This window comes from Camelus dromedarius, chromosome 7 (genome assembly GCF_036321535.1).
Source record: "Camelus dromedarius isolate mCamDro1 chromosome 7, mCamDro1.pat, whole genome shotgun sequence".
Taxonomy (NCBI): Eukaryota; Metazoa; Chordata; class Mammalia; order Artiodactyla; family Camelidae; genus Camelus; species Camelus dromedarius.
This window is the reverse complement of record NC_087442.1, coordinates 58,234,835-58,250,083: the sequence shown is the minus strand read 5'-3', so window position 1 is coordinate 58,250,083 and position 15,249 is coordinate 58,234,835. Positions and strand designations below refer to the sequence as shown.

General features: G+C 39.9%; 1 protein-coding gene and 1 long non-coding RNA gene across 3 annotated transcripts in view; one reads left to right on the top strand and one right to left on the bottom strand.

Moving 5' to 3' along the window:
- Positions 1-15,249, top strand: part of LOC135321694 (uncharacterized) — a 205,728-nt gene that overhangs the window by 101,971 nt on the left and 88,508 nt on the right. The window lies entirely within an intron of this gene.
- Positions 1-15,249, bottom strand: part of COL28A1 (collagen type XXVIII alpha 1 chain) — a 152,347-nt gene that overhangs the window by 67,972 nt on the left and 69,126 nt on the right. The window contains exons 21-24 of the mRNA XM_064487550.1: positions 13,528-13,596; positions 12,191-12,259; positions 8,586-8,654; positions 8,277-8,345 (exon numbers count right to left, since the gene is read on the bottom strand). Coding sequence (XP_064343620.1) covers positions 8,277-8,345; positions 8,586-8,654; positions 12,191-12,259; positions 13,528-13,596 — 276 coding nt within the window. The remainder of the gene's footprint in view (positions 1-8,276; positions 8,346-8,585; positions 8,655-12,190; positions 12,260-13,527; positions 13,597-15,249) is intronic.

Genomic DNA, 15,249 nt, shown 5'->3' with positions numbered 1-15,249 from the left:
GCTATTTCTATATAATTGTTGGCATGTAGCTATGCTTTATCTAACAAAATAGTCTTTTATAATCTCTCAACCTATGTAAATATAATCTGATATATGCTTTTATGAATCTAAAAGACTTTAAATCAAATCTTAACACATTCTGCAGGTGTTAGAGTTGATCAGTAACATGTTTTGGGGTGGTTCCTTGGTGTTTATGGACCATACTTTTCAATAGATGGGAATATCAAGCCCTGAAATGAGTGTGTAAATCCACAGAGACAGCGTTGCGCTACTGTGGTCAGGTCTTAAAAAGGTATTGTGTCTTTTGTTCCACGGGCCACGTGTCCACACGAGGCCACAATACCGGGTAAATGTCCACAAGCGGACTGTAGTCAGAACTCACTTCAGCCCTTGACAGCAGGGGTTCTGCCACGATGCAGCACCAGTGGTTCCCAAGAGGTACATTTACCATGACATTTTCAGATATGCAGGTTTAATGTCAGTGGAAGGGGTGATATTCACAAATAAGAAGAAGTACAACAGGAACTTGCATAGCTGGACTTAGCTTCTCTTGCAGGCTCTGAAGCTGCTGGAGCCTGCAGAGGGAGCCCTTGCACTAGGAGATAATGGACAGGCCTGAGAGCAAATTCCAGAGCTGCCATTTGTAATTATATCCATCGATCTCGTAAGATCATAGTCTAATTGCTACCCCTACCTTCCCATCTCCACCCCCTCAAAAAAGAATAACTATTTAGATTGCCTACAGCTTCCTCTTGGCCCAAAAAAGGGATTCTAGCTGGGAGACACCTTTCATTTTCACAGAAAATGGCCAGGTTTAGCACTTTCTGTGGTACTTGTCTATATGAACTTAGCAAATGATTCAGTGAAGGTTTTACGTAGACCATAACCTTGCAGAGTGATTAATTCAATGTCTTTAAAATCATACATAATCTTATGATCATTCATTAAACCTTTTACTTTCTAAAAGAAAGAAAAAAGGGAGAAAAAGAAAGCAAAAGCACTGTCACATGCATTCATTTTCTCTTTGGCAAATCTTTGCTTTGGCTAATATTAAAGCTATTGTAATTAATAATGAAATAAATATAATTAAACATTATTGTTCATGATGTGACAGGTACTTTTCATTCATTATCTGATCTGATCTTACTAACATCAACTTACTGCATTTTACAAATAAGGAAACTGAGGCTAGAAAGGATACATGATTTGCCAAAAACCATGCAGCTGGAAGCAATTCAAACCCGGGTCTGACTCCAAAGCGGGCCCCCCATCTTAGTGTTGTCTGGGGCTAGATGCAGGATGCTAACTTCGCCCGGCTGCTGTTCAGTGCAAAGAGCATGGCTCTGGCTCTGAAAGTCCTTTTCCTATAATGAGTCAATCACACTCCCTCAAAGAGAAAAAAGGACACATCCTCAAAGTAACATTCCCAAGAGGCCCACACAACCTCCACAAGCACCCAGCTGTCTAAGGCTTCCCTTTCCCTCTGTTGCTGTTCCTCAGTTATGTGGTTTACCCCAATGTTTTCATCTGTCTCGTTCCGGATCTCCTACCTACACAAATTCTTATTCTCTCTTTTTCTCTATACTGCAGCATACTTCACTTGGCAGAGTAATGCATACTACGACTACTACTACTAATACTTTAGTATGTTAAAATTCACAAAAATGTTTTCTAGACATGACCCCATTCATTTCACAGACTAGCCCTGTGAAGTAGGTTTATTATCCCCAAATCACAGAGGAGGCGGCGAAGTATTAGAGAAATTAAATGAGCTGCTGGGGTCTTGCAGCTGAGTGGCAGAGGTTTCAAGTGGAGCAGTGACAAGGAAACAATCTGTTATACTGTCTCCACCTTATAACATTTAAATACAGTATTTGAGAAGACAGTGCTCTTAGAGACAAACCGTCCATTAGACTAGCTCCCCTACACATATTAACAGAGCCTTAATCACCATTTCTCCCTCTGACTCTTTGAGAGGACTGTGGAAGCAGGTTACAGTTGTACTGAAAGTGATTTTATGCTTTTCTACTCTGGGGATAATAAAAAGCAAATTGAATTCACTGTGAAAAGAATTAGCCTCTTAAGGATTTCCCAAGGAATGGTACTCTGAAGATTCTACTACATAACAAAGCCAAGGAATGATTGGGTTTTAAAATAAGGCAGAAGAAGTCCAAGCAATGATTAGCGGCTGCTTTCTTTCTGGTTTTTAAATAAAATTAAGCTATAACTGCCAAGGCTCTAGCTACCACAGACATAAGCACCACTCTGGAATGAATTATGTAATGAACATAGGTAACAGTTTGGTAACTCGTGAGCACCTCACTTGTCATTGCTCGGATGTCAATGGAAATTTCAGAGGCCTTCTCCTATGCTTATGGACAGACAACCCAGATACTGATAATGTGTATTGATTGTTGACCGGCCATTGTCATATTACTCAGTCACGTCTTTAATTAACAGCACAATGATCAGGGGGTTGGGGAAGCAAGAAAGTGTCAGAAAACAAGACTCAAAGTGATGTAACATTTCCTTTAGTGTACCTTCCCAGCTTTCAATTACAAAATAATTGAAATAATTTCAATTCTTTGAATTGGTTTCTTTCCTAGAACTTTAATATTCGCCCAAGGCAACAGTATCTCAAAGTCCATGATCATTTAAAAATTTACTTTAGGATTTGGCGGGATTTGTTGTTGATTGTTTCTTCCTTTTCTCAAAATTAACTCATCAAAGATGTGAAGATGATTCCCCTGTGCCAAGAATCCCATTGGAGAGGGAGAGTCTTTCTTATTTGGCTGAGTTATAAACCTTAAAAATAAAAATGTAGACACTGCCCCTAATGCCACGGAGAAGAGAAGGCTCTCTTGTACTGATGTTCAATATAATTTTCCACTGAGGGGAGTTCCTGCGGTCTTCATGATTAAAAATAAAACTGTGTTGATGGTGATGCAGGTGTTGAATGATAAAAGGATTTAGCGTGTGTGTCTTTAGGGCTGAAGGGAAGGTATGTGTGCCCTCCTGGGGAGAGAAGTGCAGATCTAGGAAAATAGCAAGGAGAGATGAAAGTAGTGCTGAAACCACACAGTAGACTGGATTTTAGATCTGATTTTAGAGATCATGCATAGAACTGAATTGGTGAGTAGCCTTGAAAAGTCACCTAGCCAAGTGACCATTTCTGACACCCAAAGATCAAATTGCCTGTTATTTAAACTTGATAAAGCTCCTGCATTAATTTAGTCCTGTTTCCGAGCTGATTGTCCTGCCTGTAGCAATTTGGCAGTCATACTATAAAGGTGGGTTTCTTCAACTCAAAATTAAAATCACAGAACCCTAACTTCACTATCAATAAGTCTGTATCCTAGACCAGCCCTCCTTGTCAGACACTGTTTAAAGTGGAATTTCTCGTCTGCCAATGGAATCCACAAATTCCTAATGCATCTCTGTGTGAATCGCTTCTCTGTTCCTCCACTGCCTGTTGGTGGTGTGCACATATGTGAGCCATTGCGGAGAACAGAGGGGTGATTCAGATGCTGGGAACATTTTTAGAATAATGACACTCAGTGGAATTTCACACAGACCTGCATTTTAATTTATGACTATAGGTCACTTTTGTCAAATAAAGCATGTATTTACAATATTCAAACATTTAAAGATTTTGAAATGTTTAACTCTTTTGGCTTTAGGTTTATGCTTCTCCTTAATGTTTACATAATTTAAGTTCTGACAGTGGGAAAGCTAAAACGGAAAAAGAAACAATCCAACTGTATGCTAAGCAGGGCTGAGGTAGTTGGAAATGGACAGTATTGAAGCCTTAGCATCTGTAGATAAAGGCGAGTCATTCTTTCTGCTCTGATTTATTCATCCACTTCGTTTTTCATCCACCCATCCATAGTCACAGTCTCACAGTCTCCCTCTCACACCCAACACAGTATAGTATCAAAAATGTTTACACTGGAAAGGGGCAAGTTGTTCAGCCTCTCTGGTTCTTGATTTCTTTTTTTTTTTTAATCACTTTTTTTTTCTGGTTCTTGATTTCTTTATCTACAAGAGAGTTGTTTAAAATGCCGTGATATTCTGGAACTATTTGGGTAGCATATAATATTTAGGTTGTACACAATAATAACAGCATCAACAATCGTCCAACAAGTCTCTTCTGCTCTGACTTTATTCCAACTACTTAATGGTTAAGAGAGCACTTGAGGGCCCCTAAAACCAGGTGAAAGTTCCTCTTTGCAAGCATTGGGCTAAACTCAGCTGCCCCAAAGCTCTGGGGAAGGCCATAGCTTTCTCTGTGATGAACTAGGACACAAGGGGGCTGAAAAAGCTGAGAGGGTGCCTGGCAGGATACACCTGCCCTCAGGGGACACAGGAGAGCCACTCCTTGTCTTCCTCTGCTAGGAGTCCAGGAACAAATGCTTACCCTCAGAGAAGTCAGGGTATCAGCCCTGGAGTGATTCATCAGCCTGTGGGGGTGAAAATACAGAAGCAAAGAATTCTCTGGGCTTCTCAAAGGAAGATGAGATTTATATAATGATCACCCCCCAATCACAAAGGGTCCTTCTAGTCTCTGTAGAGGCATCCAATAAAGACATGCAGGCAGGGTTAGGTAGGATCTCGGAGCTTGCCCTCCTCATCAACATGCAGAGATTTGGGGTTCAGGGATCAGGGCACTGGATGAGTGCTTCCCACTCAGCAAGAAACCAAGTTGTCAGTTGCTCTTTCTGGCATGTTTCAAAAGTGGATTTTAAAACTCTGTCTACTATCTCCTTGGAAATGTAGTTTTTACAAGAATTTTAGAAATCTCTTGGAAGCCCTGGTCAAAATTTGGATTAAATTTAGGTTAACTGTATAGAGAAATACTATAACCACTGATGTCATATGGAATTCTTCCAGTTGGGAAAAAATCCATGGAGCACCACAAGGGTGCAAGATGTCAGAGACGGCTTTTTATATGTTTTGAAACATAGAGGCTTTGATTCTAATGACTATGTCATATGCTAAACACATGTGACCTTAACTAAATACCACAAAACCTACCGTAAATTCATCGTCAACCTTAACAGTTTCCTCATTCCAAAACACATTTGTTTTGTAACTTAATGCCCTAAGGCCAATATTTTAAGGTGACAACACAGAGTTTAAATGAAAAACATATCAGATCTATCTGTCTGTACAACCAAACATATACGTGCACACACACGTTTCCACATACTTAACAACTTCTCTGCCATTTTAAGTCAAAATGCAAGGAGAGGAATTTTGCACACATTTGAGAACTGTGCCTGTGCTACCATTGAAAGCCTTAGCTATTTTAAGAGTCTCACCTCCACTTCAACAAGCCAAATGGACAAAGTTAAGTGGAATTAGATTTTTCCAAATACTTCCCTTTCTTCACCAGTTTCCGTTGGGCTCTGTGTGTGTGTGTATCCAAAAGTTTTCTTCAGTGGAAAAAAAAAAGCCACACAGAGACTTTTAAGGTGTCTATTGAAAGATGATAGATGATTTTGAAAGTTATTAGAAGCTGGTGTTTGCTTTTGGAATTTCCTTTATTTTTTTTTAATAGGTGGTGGAATTTAAACAACTCCACTGTATCCTTGTTCTTTTTTATTTTTATTGAGTTTTTTTTGGGGGGGGGTATTTGGTTTATTTATTTTTGGAGGAGGTACTAGGAATTGAACCCAGGACCTTGTACATGCTAAGCATGTGCTCTACCACTTGAGCTATACCCTCCCCACTTATTTTAAGTTTATGATCCAAGTTCTTTGATTCTAAGACTAGCTCATACTCCTAACATCCTCTTCCAGGGCTAGAATTGGCTGGATAATGCCCTTTCCCAGCACCCCCAGGACGGGGCGACAGAGCGAAGAAAAGGCAGCTGGGAGGGAGGCGTGCAGACAGAGGAGGGTCCTAGCTAACAGTCCCTTCTCCCCTCTGTAGAAGTGAGCTTGAGGCTGCTGCTTCCACTGGGGGTTCACAGAGATAAAAGGAGTTTCACTTAAGACACATATTCCAGCAACATGTTGACCGTTAGCAACCACAAAAAAATAAGCAGGATAAAATTTTGAAAGAACACTCTTTTTCCTTTGATTTTCCCCCTTCAAATGGATCTGAAAACAAATACAGGGGACTTTTACAGGGAAATGATTAATGCAATCATTGAGTAAATGTTTTAGTCTGCATATTAAAGAATCAAATGTGGTAGAATATTCAGAAGAATGTAATTTTCCCGTGTTCTCTATCTGTATGTAGGTGCCTGTCTATTATCATTGCTAAATGTAAAGCAGTAACCCAATAGTGTAAGTTAATATAATATAATACATACTTGTATAAAATATTTATAATAATCTACTCTGTGGAAATATACATGGTCACATGTTTCCACTGGAGTAAAAATATATTCCAGAGTATGTTTAACACATTTTATTTCTTGCCTTATTTTAAATAGGAATAAGCTTCTACTTCCCTAATTCAGGGAATATTTAGTGTAAAAACAAAAGTTTTTACCAATGTTTCTCTCAGGGCAGAAAATAACAAGGTTTACATATTGAAGTTTCTCTTTCTATTTTTAAATTTTAACACTTCGACAGACACTTTGCCTTAAAGAAAAAAGAATACTTCAATACCCAAATTCAAATGAGGATAAGATTCAGTCCTGAGTCAGACAAACCAGAACCTTGACAAAAACACCTCGGGTGTCTCCCCTCTGCATGGTCTACTCAGCACTTTCAGACACAGCGTCTTCCCGACTCTCACGACTACCCTAACAGACAGAGACGGGAATCAAGATCTCCTTTAGAGATGAACTTAGTGTCATGGGTCTCCAGTCCTTCATTTTACCTGGGAGAGGGCAGAAAGGCACTTGCCCCAGTGAAAGGAAGCAGGATCAAGGCGTCAACACACCTAAGTGCTGGGGCAAAGACCAAAAAGTTGATGTTAAGCACTCACCACCTCTTTCTCTAATGACCTGGAAGCATTTGAAAAACTAAGTGAGTAGGTATATTTCTAAGGAAAATTTCTCTCTGTGGGGTAATATTGATCATTCATTCATTTCCCATCTATTCAACATGTTATAGAGTTCCTATTGGGTGGCACACCTAATTCTGGTGCCAGGAATTTAGCAAGACAAAGAGTTGGCCTTTGGGAAAATGTATACTCCTGTGGACTATGCCGCCCAGTAAATGAGCAAGAGGATCTGGGAAAGTGGTGTACACCATGGAGGAAACACACAGGGGGATGTGAGCATGATGGGGGAGGGAAGGACAGAGGATTGCCTTTGGTACAAGGTGGTCAGGGAGGTACAATTGGCCCTAAGAATGAGCCATCCTGACTAAACCAAGGTCTGGAAGCAGGAATGAACTGAAGGAAGGCAGGCCAGTGTGGCCAGAGGCGGGCAGCAAGGGAGAAAGGGGCCAGTCCTGAAGGGCCCCAGTGGCTGGAGCTTGTTCTTCACCCAAAGAGAAGTTGTCAGAGTTTTTTTTTTTTTTTTTTTGAAAAGGAAAGGGATATACTCTGATTTATGGTTTCAGAAAAACACTCTGCCCACATGGTAACAGAAGGGCAGAGCTGGGAGAGGGAAGGCCAGTGGGGAGAGGTTCTCATGGCCTACGTAAGAGAGAATGGTGGTCTGCCAGGTAGAAGCAACAGGAGAAAAGTAGCCAGAGGCAAGACATATCTGGAAGGTAGAACTGACAGGATGTACAAGGGACCAGATGTGGAGGGAGAAGAGGAAGAGGGGACAAAGAATGACTCGGGTATCGTGGCAGGAGCACAGATGACTAGCAGTGCCTTGTCAGGCTCATGGGGTGAAAATCAGGGGTTTTATTTCGGGTTTAGGTTAGAGATGTCTGTGGGAAATCCAAGAGGAGGCGTATGGTAGGAAACTAGATGTGTGAGACCTGGGCTTGGAGGAGGGAAGATAGAAATTTGGAGGCCATCAGCCTGCGGATACTGTTCAAGCCATGGGACTGGGTGAGAGGATCCAGGCAGGAGTGTGGCTCGGGAGGGAAGGGAACCCAACTCTGATCTTTGTACAGGAAGACAGAGCAGCAAAGGGATGTGAGAGTTGCCACCAGGGAGGCAGGAGAAAACCATAAATTTAATCTGCATGTTCCAGTCAGTGCCAGGTCCCAGGGCGTCCATAGATGAGGATAAATAATTCGATCAGCTCTTCAGACAGCTGTACTCTTCTGTTATTCCTGATGAAAATGTTCACCTTTACCAAATCACTTACCTGTCGGTGCGTTTTAGAAGCTACTATGTTACCTACTTTAAAGTCTTACCTTTGCTCCAGTGTCTCCCACTCCACGTAAGCCCATTGGTCCAGGGGGTCCTGGTAATCCTCGAGGGCCCTGAGATGACATAAGGGAGAGAGGGAGCAACCTCATTGTGTGCAGTGTTTCATGAAGAAAGAAAGAAAAAGAGAGAGAGGAAGGAACGAAGGAAGGAGGGAAGGAAGAATAAAGGGGAAGAGAAAGAGAAGAAGAGAGGGAGGGAGGAAAGGGAGCAAGGAGAAGGCTGGGAAGGGAAGGGAGAAAGGAAGAAAGAGAGAAAGGAGGGAGGGAGGAGATAAAAGCACTGTTCACACTTACAGGCACACCAGGATAGCCATCGCCTTTGAGTCCTGGAGCGCCCGCTGGTCCCTGAGGGCCTGGGGCACCCTGGGTAAATTCCAACACCAGGAGATAGCGTAAGACTCAACTGTGAAACACCTGGCAAAACTTAAGCACAGTGCCAACTCAGTACGCCAAAGGAGGGTCTGATAAGTGCACAGGAAGGATTTTAAAAATTTGAGAAGGAAATCCTACCACATATGGCAACTCCTTATCTCCTCCTCAGCCTTACGCATTTGCATTGGAGAAGGCATGGAATGAAGGGAGGGATATGTGTGAACCATTGCAAGGTCTTCCATAGGAAACACACTTCATTAGCATTAGAAGAGGGCTAGTTGCTGATATTTTAATTTCTAAAATTAAACATTTTCAGTGTATCATAAATCATGGGGAAATATAAAAAGAAAATTTAGGAAGCATTGTGTGACAAAGCAAAGAATACACAGCAAAATTTTAAGTGTAAAGTAAGATAACTGTAGGTTACCTATTATGATGTTACATCTGTTCCTCAACGGGGCCCAAATTAGATGGGGAATAAATAAGCTCAAATAAAAATTAAAAACAGATTAATTGTTTAAAAACGAGTTATAAAAGGATAGGATACAGACTTTGTGGTTCCTATCTTGAGACCTAGGGAAGAGTTAGAAATACTGCTTTACAGGGATGACCTTAGGAATCAAAAACTTTTAGAAGCAACTACTGGCCTCCTATACAGAGGACAGGGAAGGAGGATTATTGCCTTTTGAACAACAGAGTTTTCTGAGCTGTGTAACTCTCTACAAATGGAAATCAGAGCACTTCTGGCTAAAGTAAAATGGATAGAAAGAAAGAAAAAAAATGAGGAAGACTCTTAGAAGAAGAGTTGTTATATATAAATTTATTATAATCATATTTACAACTTACTTCTTTTTATACCACATTTCCTTCTGTTACTGTGATGGCCCTTACAATGGCCCTTGCCAGTACACATCAATTATTTTGATAAAGAGCTGCTCATGTTTTTAAATACTTATGTTTTTTCACATTAGGAGGAAACTCTAATAATAGACCTTTGCTTTTCAAGACTGGAAAAAGTAGCAGGACTCACAATACTTGTTTTATAAGCAAGCAAACATGGAGATCAGCCCGCCATTATTCCAAGCCAAAATGTTGCCCCAAATCTATCTCCTTAAAATTGTCCCTAATTCTACTACTAAGAATGAATGATTGATTGGGGGGGAAAATTTGTAAGCCCTTTAAGCAATAAGAAACTTAAATTTCTGTTGAAACAGCGATCACTTTTTTTTCCTGTTAAAGCTAAGAGGCTAATTTCATGTGGCTAATCTTCTTAAGAATGAACTTCAGAAAACATATGCCCGTTTATAAATACTTAATGTGTCATCAACAAAAGCCCAAGATGATCTCTTAAAGTTGTATGACAGCAAAAACCAAATTTTCTGGAGAGATAAATTTTGGTGTATCCCCCCACAACCCCCCGCCCACCCAGGGAACTGTTACTTCTCAGAAGCAACTCATTTTGCTATTCCAATTGTGCTTAAGGTTAAAACTCTGAACATTTCATATAGGATAGGACAGGTCCCAAAATAAGATGCCCATTTCTCCCCCTGCTTACACAGGGAGCAGGCCAACATCAAAATGAAGCAATAACTGCTCCCTGGTTAAACTGAAAGGAAAAGAAAACTGAAATCAAGATTCACTCTCAGTTTTTATTTCTAAATTCCAAGCCCATAACAGATTATCAGCAGCTGTTATTGTTTATCCTCTGGCACCTACACTGGGGGGGAGGACATTAAAGCATTCATAGTTTACAAACATCTTTTTTCCTAGAGATCTTTGTCCTTTCTCCTGCCAAAATTGCAGTTAGCTCATTACTTCTAATGCTAATAGGAAATACAGTGGGTGGGGATAGGGGCAGTTCTGTCTCAGATTTTCATTTGGATGCCTCACAATGCTTTTATAGGTGGAATTTTACCATTTGGCCTTTCTGCACTAGATTCAAGAAAATGTCTTGCAGCATGGTCCACTTTGAAGTGTCTCTCTCATTCAACAGAAATTCAGCTAGAGATATTTATCAGGGTTTTTAAAATGGGCTTTTATTAAGGATCTGGGAGGTCCCTGAAGTAATACACAAAAGTAAATTAATGTGCCAAAACTTTTATCAAACATTTAACCCTTCAAAAACTTAAAAACAATGCATTAGGAAAGAATGGCAGAAACAGTATCATTAGAGGCCAAAGGATTAGAGATTTAGAGGCCAGAATGATTGGAGTGAAGAAGCCAATAACTTTAAATACCATCACCAACAATGCCCAATAATGATCAGTGGAAAATAGGAGGAGTTTATAAGCCCTGGTTGCACATTTAATTCGATTTTATTTCTATTGTAAAGAGTAGTGCAAGTAGAAAGAAGTAACTTTAAATCATGGACCTAGGGATATACAGATTCATGAAGTTATCAAACAATATGAAAATTGTCATCCAAAGGTTCTTGGTCAAGGTCATATCTGTAGTTTTAGCATTAAGAAATTTGGAATCTTCCATGAGCCATACGTAACTTGAGTTTCCATAGAGTCTTTTCCATAGCTTGGACCCCTGTGTGCCTCAGAGTCTAAGGAATAGGATGGCCATCTTGTTCTGGTTTTCCCAGGACATTCTCTGTTTTAGCTTGAAAGCCCCACATCCCAGGAACCTCCTCTGTCCCCAGCAAGCCAGAAGACCATCACTCTAGAAAGGACCACTCTTAAGGCGATTAAGAACAGCAAATGTTATAATTCCACCTCATCCTTCAAAAAGAACCACTCCAACTTGTATCAGTATATAATAGGTTTGGCATTGTGTTTCAAAGGTGGTTCTAGGATTTCTTATTTGAAGTTTGAAAATCACTGATGTTAGTACTTGAACCCTTTTATCTAGAAGAGACAATGTGATCAACTAAAGCCAGCTTCAAAGCTGCATAATAACATGCTACTGATTTAATAAGTGTGGTTGATGGAGCCCCAAAGCCTGTTTTCATAAACAGGGATGTGCTTGTTGACATATGGAATATAAAAATTTTGCTGTGATGCTGGGTTTTATGTGAGGAGGAAAATGGTACTTTGTTGCCATGGAAAAAATAGTAATGATTACTTAAAGCTGTCTTCTATAATCATTTGCATTTTCATTTAAAATAACTGAAAGATAGACAACAAAGCAGAGAAATCTGATTCAATAAAGTTTCCAAACATGAACTTTGGGGGCAATGTTTTGCAGAAGAGATACATTGGTCATTAATATGTAAATGAAGGAAGCTAGAGGCTGTGTAATTTCTTATATCACAGACATTACAAAAGGAGCATTTTTTATCAACTGTTCAGTCAGCAAACATTTTACCACAGGAGCTAGCATCCCCTACATTTATGAAAAATAAATGACCTACTAGCTTGATTTAAAGAAAAAAAAAATAGTGTATTCTCACATTTGAGTTTATCAACACAGAGACTCCGGGTAGAACAGTCTCAGTCTTCAACTTACTCTTCATTAAATCTACTTTCACTTCTCTCACATACAGGAAAAAAAATAAATACAAGAACATGAATAAAGCATACCTTTGGTCCTCGAATGGCAATCCCAGGTTCTCCTTTAAATCCAGGTATCCCAGGTCCTCCTCTGTCTCCCTGCACATTTCAAATAGTGTTCACAGTGTCAGGCTTTGGGGTGTAGGAGAAATCATAATGGCATGGAGCAAAAAAGTGATCGGCCAATTACAAAGAGCTTACTCTGTTAGTCTCAGATCTAGAGAGAGTATACCTTTCTAATACATTTGAGGAGAATCTCAAGTTAAGCAAATAAAAACTGTCAGTAAAGACTACTAGCTATTCAGAGAAAGGCCACTGAAATAACGGGTGGCTATCTAGACTCAAATATTTAGACCGGGAAAATGTCTAGAAGAGCTCTTAACTCTGAGTGGATTTCTTTTCTGACAGACTTTCTGATTAGCAGATTCTCCTGGATAGATGCAGTAAGTCCTTACATTCCTTAGGGTCTAGGATTTGAGTGAGGTGGTTCAGGTAAAGTGACAAGTTCAAGACCAGGAGCAAGAAATTGGTTTCTAACCTTACATTTGCTCCTGCTGTTGCCAGTAGGTATAACCAGTGTCCAGGTTCTTGTCCCGTCCCAGAAAGAATTCAGAGACGAGACAGGGAAGCTGAGAAAGTAAAGTGAGGATGTATTAAGGGGTAGATACGACACTTTCAAGGGGAGAGTGGACAGGCACAGGTGAGCTGCCCTGAGTTTCTCTGGCAAGTTGGTTACATAGGGTGTAAAATGAATGGGGAAATATTCATTGCGGAAGGAAGGGTTTGGGGTTATATTCCCTGATTTTCATCCCAACTCCACCTTCCTGAAGGGAGGAGGGATTTTTGTCCTCATTAGTCTTGATCAGAGGTGTCATAGTGTGCATGATGCGTACTTCTAACTTGCAAGGCTAATTTTATTGAAATGAGGGCATAATGAGCAAAAGGTTACATTCAGACACTGGAGATTCCTGCCTTTTCCCACCTTTCTTTGTCAGCCTCCAGGCTGCTCATCACCCCAAAAGTTATGACCACTTATCAGCCCAGAGGTTCCTGCTTTTCTTTCTCTGCCTCGGGACCCCTGGTGCTTACATGATGTATGGTTTCCTGCATTTGGCCTGTGCCCCTCCTTTCTGCCCAATTCCTGCCATTTGGCCTGCATCCCTCTTTCTCTGCTCACATCTAGCTATTTACCTGCTCTAACACTGGCCTTTCGTCTGCTTAACTGTGAAACATCAAGGTTGAACTATATAATATTTTTGAATTCTTTCAGAACTAAAATTTTAGGTCACTGGCTTCATGAATATTTTCCCCACTCCAAATGCCAAAGATTTAAGTAAAAGAAAAAAAATGCTCCCAAGAAGGCATACCTTTGGCCCAGGTGGCCCAGGAATTGATGTTCCAGGCATCCCAAAAGGGCCCATAATACCTGGATCACCCTTAAAAAAGATCAAAATACTCATTACATTTCAAACAAAGAAACCATATACAGGAATTATATTAGGAAAAATACAGAAATGTATTTCCAGCATTTTGAAGTATTCTAACCTACCTGCTTCACAGACCAACATGAAAATATTTCAGCATCTTTGTTAAACCACTATTAAAGTTACTAATGATTAAGATTTTAGTGACTTTGATAAATACATTCAATGAATTCCTGAGTAATATGAAATTTTTCTCTCTTATGCATCCTTTTATTAGCTAATAAAAATTATGCAATTCACGGTGATTCACTTATTGTGTTGTATGCCAGGAAGCTGAGAGAGAAACATCTGTTCTTTTATAAAAAAATATCTTTAGTGTAAGTTTTGGGGTATACTTGGCAGATAAATAATGTTCCTTCTAGTTTATAACTTATTCCTTTGTTATCTTATTTTATGGCCCACAGTGTACAGGTCTTCCATTGTACGCTATCTCACAACCCTTTTAAGAAATAGTTTATGATTTTAAAAAAATGAAATTTTGAATAGAAAAATTAAAACATTTCTCAATTTTGTTTTGTTGTCTCAATATGAGTTTCAGTAAAGACTCAGTCTGGAACAACAAGCAATACCTCTGTCCTACCTGGTTCTAGACCAATGATTCTCAAATTTTAGGGAGTAAAGAAGTCATCAGGGAAATCTGGTAAAATACGGGGTTCAGGGTTTCAGCCCCAGAGATTTTAATTCAATAAATCTAGGGGCTGGGCCAGGAATATACATTTTTATGAAGTACCTCTTGTGATTCTGATACAGGTACCACTACCACACTTAAAAACATTATGCAAAGCAATTGTTTTTAAAAGAGGGTGGACACACCCCACAGGTTGTTCAAAATAACCCATTTCAGATATCAGAAGAATATGTTAGGGCTACACTATAGCTTTTATCTCATTTTGCAAGATTTCAATTATTTATATAAATCTCATAACATATTCATATAATAGTTTATGAATAAAAATTACAATTGAAAAATAAACCTATATGGGATTGTGGTCAATTTTGTTTTACTTGCGGGGATTTGTTATCAAGCAGTTTGGAAACTACTGATCTACAGTAGGTGCTGCAAAGTGGGACCTATGGGCCAAATCCCACCTGCAGCCTGGTTTTGCACCCCCAGGGCTAAAAACGGTTTCCATGTTTTTAAATGATTGTTACACTGGTGCCTGCATAATGTCCTCAACTTTGCTTCTTGGCCCACAAAGCCTGAAATGTTTACTCCTTGTACCTTTACCAAACAATTCACCTCCTCCTGCCTTACAGAATGAACTATTTGGTCCTCCTGCTTCCTCTAGGAAGGAACTCATTAATCAGAGTCACTGGTAATGGCTCCACCCTGAGCCACGTTCACCTTCACAGCTGAGGCCTCCCCGTGTGCTGACTACCCAATAGGACCAACAGGCTGAGCACACTGGCCCACTGGAGCCCAGATGATGCTAAGACACGTATAAGCCTGTCCTTAATTCCAAACCTATAAGGCAATGGTATGTGACATCTAAGATCCTGGCAACAGATAACTACCCAATTCAGTCCTATGGCAAATGAATAAAACAGTAACCTGTTAAAAATTTTCACTAAAACCAGGTTAAGCAAAATTATGCTTCTAGATTT